At 42.1% G+C, this 11,003-nt stretch overlaps 1 protein-coding gene across 1 annotated transcript in view; it reads left to right on the forward strand.

Annotated features, from left to right (window-relative positions):
• LOC118419101 (protocadherin Fat 1-like) overlaps positions 1 to 10,980 on the forward strand; it is a 27,530-nt gene extending 16,550 nt beyond the window's left edge. Inside the window, exons 4-5 of the mRNA XM_035825386.1 lie at positions 2,579 to 2,640; positions 10,660 to 10,980. Of these exons, the coding sequence (XP_035681279.1) occupies positions 2,579 to 2,640; positions 10,660 to 10,980 (383 nt within the window). The remainder of the gene's footprint in view (positions 1 to 2,578; positions 2,641 to 10,659) is intronic.
• Positions 10,981 to 11,003: the final 23 nt, after the last annotated feature.

Here is an 11,003-nt window from a genome sequence, read left to right on the forward strand (position 1 = left end):
TTAATGAATTCCTTTCTGTGGTGATGATCACTGGGGACAGAGCAGACATGAACTGGATCATTACTCACAAAGTCACCTGGGTCACTTGTAGTGCACAACAGAAAAATGGGCTGTTACCATGGTAACTTCTCTGGTCTGATTACTTCACTTCTCGTTGGTGACCTCTGGTGACCTCAGTGGCTTTGTGGCCATGCCAAAGTAACCACAGTAATTCTCAACTCTCCTTGTGATTAAAAAAGTCAGCTACATTGGAGATATTATAACAATAAATTATATTATAATAACAAATGAGCACCTATAACAGATATGAGGTGACAAATTTCCACATTTGATTTGCCCCTCCTCTTGCTACTGTCCAAACATGTCCCATAGGACAATCACTTGTGCAGGAATTCATGATTAAACTCTGGCACACATCCCTCCAGTCACCCCTAATTCTGTTATATCTCCTGCATATTTAGTGCTTCCGCTTTCATATGGATGGATTGGTGTTTGATGGTGTCATTTTTGTGGTTACTCTTGTTACCACAGCGGACCTTTGTGACCATGGGGGGTGCTAATGAGGTGATAGTCCCTTGTGAGATCCCCCATAGAGCTGATGGTTGATAAGATAATTCTGTTGTACCTTTTGTCTGGGTGCCTGGTTAAGTACAGAAAAATGTTTTCCTGCTAAAACCTGGCATCTGAACTTACCAGGAGCTAATCTGTGTTTGTGTGTTGTAACCAGAGCTGTGTTTTCCCCTGAAAACACCATTAAGCCCCCCTTCCATCTGGCTTACCCTTCGATTCCATCAATACCTTCTGCATCCAGCAGTGTTAATGTTACTTCTAACTTCAACCTCATTTTTCTCACAGATGCTATCCACTAATCAGAAATATGAAGATTATAAGCCATGTTCCTCTGGGATTCAAAAGGAACTCAGCTATGCATTACATCTAACATGAAATTGATATTTTGCAAATCTATGGGGAAGGGGGGCAGGAGAATGAATCAATCTTCCTGCTTAGTTAATTGCATGCAAAGGAAAATCCCCTGTCAGCTTTACATTCCGTCACTTCCTAGCTTGTCCCCTCAGATTTCTGGGCACATCTTCTGCCATATGAGCCAGTATTTGTGGGTGTCTTCAAGCCAAGAGATTGCCATTTGCATCTTTTCAATTAGGTCCCTTGGTTGACCTATTGTCCCTCCCAGAAGGATATTCTCATGCAAACCTTGTGTCAAAAGGCTGGTGGCCATTCATCAAGGGGGTGCTTTTGAATGCCTTGCTATTCCGTCTTCAGTGGCTCCTGCATTTTCCTTGTACAGCATTGATGAAATGTGTAAAGACTATTGTCCACTGGTTCTTGAAGGTGTTGTCAGACAAGTAAAACAGGCTCCACTCTGGGCTGAAGACCTTTATATAGAATGCTTACTGTGGGCAGTAAAAAGAATGAGGGCAAATCCTGTTCACTACACTTTGTTACATGTATTTACAGTCTATGTAAGAAGGAGGCTTTGAACCTTTTGTGCATGTAGACATTTTATGTCTTGCTACAGTTTAGCCATAGAAATTAATACTGGAATTTAATATATTATAAGGTGTACTTTTTTGCCTTTCCCTCACTCTTTCTCTTTTTTTTGCAAATGGCCTTTTGTTGTGATTACCAGAGTTTATTATGTGAGTGGTAATCATCTCTGTGATAAAAGGGTTTACCGCACACATGCAATAAAATGTGACGAATGTCGCACCCTAATTTCACCCTACAGCTTATCAAGTCCATTGGAATGTGTTGTCTATGCATAGCCGCTAAATTATCACCAAGGTGCAAAGCCCATCCCATTGTATGCCTAAAGCACTCAATGCTTTGCAGTACCAATATTGGCATTCAAGTTCAGGCTTCAAGATAAACTTTAATGAATACTCTGTCATCAGGTTGATTTATTGGATTGTACAAGGGAAAAGAAGCAGCTGCTAAAGGGCCTACCCAGAAAGTGGGATTAGAACTCATCTCTAACGAAGAAGATGACATTTGCTGAAATTAATTTATCACCAGCTGGTTGAACTTGTAATATAAAATACAGAGTGTGCAACAGCTAATGAATAAAAGATGCTGGCATTGTGTTTACTTTGATTAAGAACTGCCATGAGCAACTGTGCTGTGTAATTAATGTTATTTGTTGGTGGTAATTTGTTGGCAGTGTGGTGCAGCAAACTTTCAGTCTACCGGAAGAAAACAGAGGAATTTGGCATTTATTAACATATTTATTTTGTCAACAGACCAGGCATGCCAAATTGGTGCTTGTATAAAGTCATTGGAAGCACAAGCCATTATAAAACGCAGTCACTCTTAATGACTAATAGTATCACTTGAAATGCATAGGATTCTTTTGATAAGTGCTTGTAATGAACGAAAGATTTGCTATCCTGTAATATTTGAAATTGCTTAGATTTTACCATTCTTATCAATTGGTTTATTAGCTGCCCACACAACAACATACGTCCAGTGGGAGGGGGGCATACTTATACAGTGTAAGAATTGAAATGTTTGGAGTGCAAGGAATTAAGATAGTAATATTTTTTTGTGTATGTCTGTGCATGTTTGATCACAACGACAAGCCGGAGATTAGACAGAGAGCAGCAAGCAGAGCACATATTGGAGGTATGTCCATGTTTACACTTATACCCCTGCCTTCTTCTCTGTTTGGTGAGGAAGAGCGTCATTGTTGACCAACATTACCATATTCACGTGCTCCCAGTTGGCAAGTAAATACCATCCCCTGACTGGACGCTGGCAAGCCGAGACATGTCCCCAGGCTTGTCAATGCAGCTTCTCAATTGTTAAATAGGAAAATTACCATATAAGAGACTGTTGTCTATTCTGCTACCTGTGTGAAAACAATGGGAGGAGCCATCTGTTATCTTACTTCCTAGCAGGTTATAAATACTGCTTAGTGATAAGCCGAGCACAATATGCAGCAATTTGTGAAAGAAGCCTAACAATAATATAATGTAAATTTTTCACCCTTTGTTCTATGGGAGGTTGGGCCTAGGTCATTATGCGGTCAGCAAACCGGCTTTGAATCATGGAAGAGGTTTTTCATTATTTATAGAAGGTGGCGTCCGCTTGTTTCCATGCGGAAGCAGGGTGTGTACGTACAACAAAAGGCTTTTCACGTCAAGTACACTTCAAAGAGTCAGACTGGCTCAAGCTGGTAACTGTTCCCCTTTGTTCGAAGGCTATACTTTTGTTGGAACAGCTAACAGGTTCAGGATCAAACAGAACACAACCCTTCCAAGCCTGACACGTCTATTGCTGCAGTACAGATACTGCCTTTTATTGTCTTCATAAATTCTTGTCAAAAGCTAAAGGTATTGATAATAGACTTTGTCCACATCCCCCCTTTTTGACATAGGGTTTTACGGCTGATCTTGTGCACAGGTAAGGGCGGCAAAACTTCCAATCGATAGCCTGGATTTTCCATTGATTTTTGCCGAGCCCAATGTCACATGATAATTTTATACTTCACTTCACTCCGAGCTTTTCATTGCTCTGGCAAAAATTGGGGCCATGGTGCCTACCTTCCCAGCCCAGGTAGATAATTTGCAGGGATTCCTGCGTGCCGTTTCACCCAGTAATGTCGAGATTCACCCTTTGATCCAATACTATAGGCTAAACGAGTGGCTGAAATGTTATCGAAGAATACAAGTAAGGGTGTAGCCTTTTTGAGTCCTCCGTGATTGAAGTATGCAGTCGGCACCCTGGCTAAATTGATGGAGGCGCTCTGACCTTCCTAGCTCAGTGGGCTTGGGGAGAGGCCGGCATTTCCAGAGATGATTTGCTGGAAGGATGGAGCAAAATTAAAGGCCTGCCAATCAATGAGCGTAAACTCCAGGCTGATCCCCCACTCAGTCATGGCACATGAAGGATCTACAGCTAGTTTGGCCATTATGTACCTTCCAAGTTGCCTGCCACAACTCCCCGCAGTAAAAACTTATGATGGATGGGATGGATGAAGGGAATCAAGGACCCTCTCCCAGTTACAAGTGAATCCCATTTCTGAACCTAATTTCCTACCAAGTCTGTTGAAAGCAGGGAGAAGAATAAAAACGGAAGGGGAGCCAAGGTTACCAAGGTTAGATTTAATGAATATGCAGCCAGTACAAAGGCCACTGCAAACAAGCTTTCAACAAAGTAACGTTGATAGACTATACTGGTGGGAAGAGGGTTGCTGGTATGACCTTTGAACCTCCCTGCTATGCCAAAACCAGGTTATTTTGAATTTAGGACTTAAGATTTACCTTTGTCATAGATCTCGTAAAATATCTTAAGAAGCTGTAACAGTTAAGCCTTGCCTAATTGGGATCAATCTAGACAAAAGCCATAATTTCCTGCATTTAAAGTGGAGACATATGACTGGGCAACTACAGTCAACCCTGGCCATAAACATGACATACAATCTGAGTTGTCAACTTTATAGTGGGCTGTATTCATTAACAGTTAAACTCAAGGCATGGCCCTAGGGGGTAAGCAACATATACAGTGGTTACATGTGTCAGTTTAGTATTCTGTTACATTGTTCACTTGTCATAGACGATAACTTTCCCGGCCTTTAACTTTACAAATCAGCAACTGTTCTACTTATCATTCCCTCCTTTTCAAAACAGCCTCTGGAAATGTAATAAGACTTCTGATCATAATAAATTTCTATCTAGATTTGGTAACAGATTTGCTTGAAAATATTCCCGTGGTCACAATCCCAGTATTTTTGAGACAATATGAGCAAATTATTTTGATTGTTCTATATTTTTTCAGTTATATACCCTTCCATATAGTTTGATTATGTTGTCTTCAGCACTGAGATGTTAAAGAGCCTGGCATAACCAGTAGTGTGGTACAGCACACTTTATATTGGTTTGGCATGCAGGTGTGTAAATGGTCCAAAAAGGTGACATTGGTAGAACAACGAGGCTGTACATGTTATATAGGTCACAACCATCAATATCCCCCCTCCCACCCATCAGAATTAATCTCAGCAACCTGTGACCGAATCCACTTACTGCAAAATGTGAAAATGCTCTTAACATTTCAAGGAGAATTGAACTGAAATGAGGGGTGGAGCGGGGTCTGAAGAGTTAGCTGGGATTCAGTCGCAGAGCAAATTTGATTCAAACGACGTGATGATTGCATGGCATTTGTATCAGAGATATGCAGGTAGCGTACCTCATGTCAATAAGTAGGATAAAAAGACACCCCGCTCATTAACAGCACTTAGTATGTAGTGCGCTGCTCGGAAATGATTCTCAGCTCAGTGCTTCCGTTATTTTGCCGCATGAATATTTGTAGCCCAGCCATCTGTTGCCCGAGAATCTCATAAAGTTTCGGCTCCGTCACCGGTGGTGCCAGATTGTCTAATAAGCGCCAAGTCCAAACGGTTGATGCCCTTCAGCCTAACACCTGACCTTCAGAATATAAATCCCTGGTGGAAAAAAAAGTGTAATGCTCTTATCAGAAATCATTGTTGCACCTCCATCTGCCCAAGCGTGTGCAACGGAAGCATGTGCCAAAGCCGGTGTAACCACAAAGGTGCCCTGTGTTGTCAGCCTCCTGCCTTGAGGTAAGAAAGCTTGACCCCAGAAAGCCCCACCTATTGGTAGGAACAAAGGGCAGGCCTGTTTCCGGTGTCCCCACTTGTACCCAGAACGCTCAGGTCCCCAGAACCTGATTGAGATTCGTCCAGTATTGACTTTTTTACTGCCCGCTCGTTTCAGGATGGTTTGAATCAATGAAACTGTCTCAGTTGGAAGTACTTCCCTCTTCAGGGAAAGATAGATGTATCGATTGGCACCTTTCACAAGAATTAACACCCAGGGAAATCTATAAATACAGCTGATCTCATGCAGAAAAAATTCCTGTATTAAAAATCATATCTAGCCCATAACACATTCAAGCTGGCAACACTAATTGTAGATTAGAAGAAAACTTTCGAATCCATGCAAATTTACTGGAAATATGATCACTCTTAGACCACACACTGAAATCACAATGGTGTATTAGCGAGATTTCAATTGAGCCTGTTTCTTCTTGTCTGAGGGACTTACATTGTTCAGTTTTGAAAAAACATCATAAGATGCATAATCAGTTATTTCCTAATGAGGATTTGGCGGTTCAGAGCTGGAGACAGTTGAATTCCTGGCTTTCAGAGCTGCAGACTGTGAAATCTGTGGACAATGGAGCCTCTTAACTTTGTTTAAACCGAAATTCTGCAACATACAAACATTGTAAGGGAGGATCTGCTCAGACTCTTCATCCCCTTTCTGGACAAACAAAGGAGCATTAGCTGGAACTGCGAGGAGAATTCCCTGCACCCTGTCAGAGGGCAGAATATAGGAGAGGAGTTTGAAATGTGTTCTGCGACACACAGACAGGAGTGTCAGGTTTGATGGGTCTGGAATTGTTCAGCCTCCATTTCTGGATCCCAGCAGATCTAAGATTTAAATGGGGAGGGGAGCAGGAATTTCTGGCAGTCGTCGCCAGGAAGCCAATCCCATGTTATTGCTAGAATTTCCCAGGTATGGGATAGGTCTGGAGCTAATTCTCTACTTTTCACAGCCTACTGCGTTCTGTATTTTAACAAGGTCAGGAGCACCATTATCTCGACAGTTACTGGCAGGAGCCCATTAGGGTTTGGAGCGCTGTGGAAGAGATATCCTGCTATATTAGTTATTCCTACGTAAACATGGCAGGAAGGCAGGCAGACTGCAGGGATTTGGCAAGTTATTTTGTACATGCACGGCTTGTGCAGGGGCCCAGCAAGGCTGCAAGGGCTCACAGCCTACCCTTTCCTCTCTTAACCCTCTCCCTCCTTTGGGGCCACGTTTTTAAGTGATGGTTACAAGGAGATGGATAGATTAGCAGGGAGATTGTTAAAGATGTTTCAACCTTGTGAACTGCTATATTCTGCCATACACATCACTAAAATTGTCGTTTTTATGCCTCTCTGCCTGGATCCCATACGAAAGAGGGAATTAAGCCTGCGGGTAGTTTTTACCAGTTATTACTTTGGGTACGTCACCTGATCAATCCTGAGATTCCAAGATAATAAGTCTCATCTTGTTGTGGATTACCGAGTGTCTATCCTGCTATACGACTGTAATTACGCTGACTGATAATATACTTACCTAGCAGCTATGAGAAAAATGAAAGGTGTTTTTCAAAAGTGAAATCTGCAAAGATGTTCCAAAAATGAATTGAATCTACCCTTCTATATTTTGTTATTTCTCTGACAGTATTTTGAGGATGTTGTGTTGCATTTTACGTGGTTTGTCACTGGAAAAGCCATTATGATAGATGCAAACTGTGCTGCCTGGGTAGCTAGTATATTGCAATGTTGCAATTTCAAGGAATAAATGCAAACTTGATTATGATGGATAACTTAACGGTAGAATACTATTTTTGTCTTGATGCATTCGCTAGAAAAGTTACAGTGACAATGTAAACAACATGGTTAAATTTTACACACCTGAAAAATTCTGAGATGTTAACAGATACAGATTTCATGTTAGTCATAAAGATTCTTTACGAGTAAATTCAAATGTCACTGCATTTAATATGTTATACCACGAACCTGTCATATTTTTTGGTATTTTATGTAGTGGTATCGCCTTCCGCATTAAGTCCTATACTTAATATTCAGCCACAATGTACAATTACAAGTTCATAGCTGTATTTCTGTTCTCCAGAATGTGTCCAGAATTTTACGAAATGGCAAAGAACAGGGATTTCTTTCTGTCCTTTTTGTTTCCATATTATCCCTGGAGGATCTGTTTAACTGGCTGAGAATCACCCAATTAAATGTATTATTGGCAGAAGTGCCATTATCAGTGGAGGATGCCATCGTTCTGCTCTTCTGCTGTTGTGATAGATATCTTGTCAGGCTCTAATGGTGGGAGGAGGGGGCCTAACAAATGACCCTGTGAGGATGATATAGCCTTAGCACTGAATTTGTTTAATGGAAAACGTCAAAGCCAGATAAATTACATAGCATGGAAGGCGATCAAGAGTATTGTTGCATGGAGCAGAGCAGTGTGGCCAAGTGATAGATGCTTGCAGTTGGGGAGAGACAGTAATGTACATTATTGCTAAAGAATTGGCTGGTTTACTCTCGACAGGGCATATTTGTTGTAAACGGAGGCCCTCCTGGTAGAGAGCCACTCTTGCGTTGACTTTTGACATCAAGTGCTAAAATCCCACCAAGCATGTCCCCCACTTGCTGCTAGCCCTTCCAAATAAGGAAGCGGCTGCTCTGGAGAGTGGAGATTTTCCCTGGATGTGGGCTTTTTAGAGGCCAAGAGTATGTGATGGTTTTCCTGAGAATGGGAGGCATCACACTGTGACCAGAAGGAGGCACCATAGACAAGGCTGCCTGGTGGAGCTGGCTAAGTACAGATGCAGTGACCTTTAGGAGTGGGCGCTTCCCCCCAACCGTTTTCACCACAGACCATTGCTCAAGTCCGGCTTCATGGACAGAGATAATGGATTATTAATGCCAAGCCCAGATAGGCAAAAGTAATAAAAGGAGATAATAACCAGTTAGCTCTTTTGGCCATATTTTTTGTAACCTTGAACTTTTGAATAATGTATTAGCACTTCCTGTGGATGAAAGTTGATACACTGCAGTATACACAGTACATGCTCCAAGAAGGCAGCCATTCTGAAAATATGGTTCTGTTACATGTTGAATTTTAAGTCCCAATTGTATTGCCTGCAGCCAAATGAAGATGGAGGTCTATTTGCATAGAGATGCTTGTTAATTTACTAGTGGTTTTGCCCTGGTTCAAGGTTAATTCACTACCATTTCCTGCTGTGTGCTGGATAGGGAGGGCTGTTTCCTCCCCCAGTAGTATCAAGTCTTTGAAGTCCCATTCCTGTTGACTCAAACTGGTGCCAGCGTTAATTACCTGTAGCGGGAAAAACTTCAGTTGGGTAGATTTCGTGGTCTGAAGTGTGTTTCGCTGTTTGCACTGCCCTTTTCAAATATCACACACTGAACAGTAGGCAGGATACTCCACTTGAATATGTAATAAGATCAGTAGAGCTGAAAATCTAATTCAAGAGTTTGCTTGAAGATGTGTTCATGTTTGCTGGTGCTTTTGCCATGGCAGTGACTGCCGTTGGTCGCTATAGCAATGACTGTCCGATTTAATCTGTCAGCATCCCTGGATAAATGTTTCACTTTGGTGTTATAGTTACAGCATGAACGCTTGTCACGTTTTGCAGCTGGAGCCTGGAGCCCAGTAGTTTTGTCTGTGTGCACTTGATATGCAGAGAGACTGGAACATTAACAATTCGTCAAACGTCTGTCAGTTTTGAGATATCAATTTGGCAGACTCTTGAGGGGTAGAGATTAATTACAAGGTATGGCCCAGATGCCTTCTGCTGCCATTAATAGTACATGTGCTGAGGGAAGATTAACAGGCTGGTAACCCTTTTCCACTGGCATGAACGCGGATAGGGTTTCGGAACAGAAGTTTTGTGTAATTGTTACTTGTGATTGTTTGCTGAGAGTTTTACCATCACGGCTGGTAGACTTTTAATAAGTTGGAAACACAACTTGTTAGTCTTGCCCCTCGTGTGCGGGTTAACGGCTGGAAACATTGCATCAGACCCAGACCACTCTAACAGTCCATGTTGAATAAATAAAACAGCTCTCAGCCCAACCAAATTTCCTGCATGAATGGTCTCCAGGGTCAGACAAAATGAATTAAACTTTTATTGTAAAGCTAACAGACCTGGCAAACACAAACACCCGCTTCCTGCCTACCAAACAAGAGCAACAAACTGACAGATAGCAATCACCGACACAGGTGATTCGGCAGGTATGCAAGTAGTCGGTTTACCTGTACGGCCCCGAAGATAAGGGAATAGAAAAGAATTCTCCCCTGTGTTTGAAATAGCAAGTGTTGGAATAAAAGAGCCACTGTCTGGTTGCCTGGGTGTTAAGATAGAGCAGATGGGAAAAGTCAGTAGAAGACATAGAAGGCCCCAGTCTTGTGTATTTGTTTTGGATGCGAATAAAAGTAGAGAAGGTCGAAGGTACATTTGTGTTTATACGGGAGAAGTCACATGCTTGCATGGAGGGATAATGGATCCATGTGCCCTTTGATAATGGAAGTTCAAGAGTTTTGGAATCATGGTCATGTTTCTGGGTTACCGGGTCATGGCTCTCTGTGGTGCAGAACATATGGAAGCCCAGAACCTTGTTAGATGCCTCCTGCCCTTTTAAATCACGTGTATCTTAACTGTTGACTGGTCTCCAAACAGCTCCTCAACTTCTGTGTATTTATCAGTATACATCTCAAATCAAACAGTAAAGACCTGAACTTCACTTTTACCACTTCCTGAAAAGCACTGAGTGCTTTTCAGGAAGTGGTAAAAGTCCAATAACATCATATACAACACCAACATTGGGGAACAGTTACTCTCAATAGATGTCGTATAATAGAAAATTTTGTTTTCATTACATGGGAAGTTTTGTACACAAAGCAGATCTGAAACCTTTTTGAACCAATCCTGCCTTTATTCTTTGTTGTTGTTGTGTTGGAAATCACAGTGTGGTAGTATTCTTGACCTACACTTTTGCGAAAGAAGGTAAATGTTGTCCTTTCTGTTGTTGTGCAGATTTCCGTGTCGGACAATGGCAGCCCTCCCCAGGTCTCGACGACACACGTGGTTGTTACGGTCGCAGATGTCAACGACAACAGTCCTGACTTTGGGACCAACACCATCCGCATCCGGGTTCCAGAGCGTCCTCGCACCAATGAGAAGGGGGATATCTACCGGGTGGTTGCCAGCGACGATGATGTCGGTCCCAACGGCGACCTAGCGTACAGTATCAAGGGAGGAAACGAAAAGGGGAGGTTTACCATTGATCCAACAAATGGGATGATTTCTACAAGAAAGCCATTGGTAGATGGACAACAGTACAACTTAAAGGTATAGCGGTCTCTTGTCCGCTGTAATAT

This window comes from Branchiostoma floridae, chromosome 7 (genome assembly GCF_000003815.2).
Source record: "Branchiostoma floridae strain S238N-H82 chromosome 7, Bfl_VNyyK, whole genome shotgun sequence".
Taxonomy (NCBI): Eukaryota; Metazoa; Chordata; class Leptocardii; order Amphioxiformes; family Branchiostomatidae; genus Branchiostoma; species Branchiostoma floridae.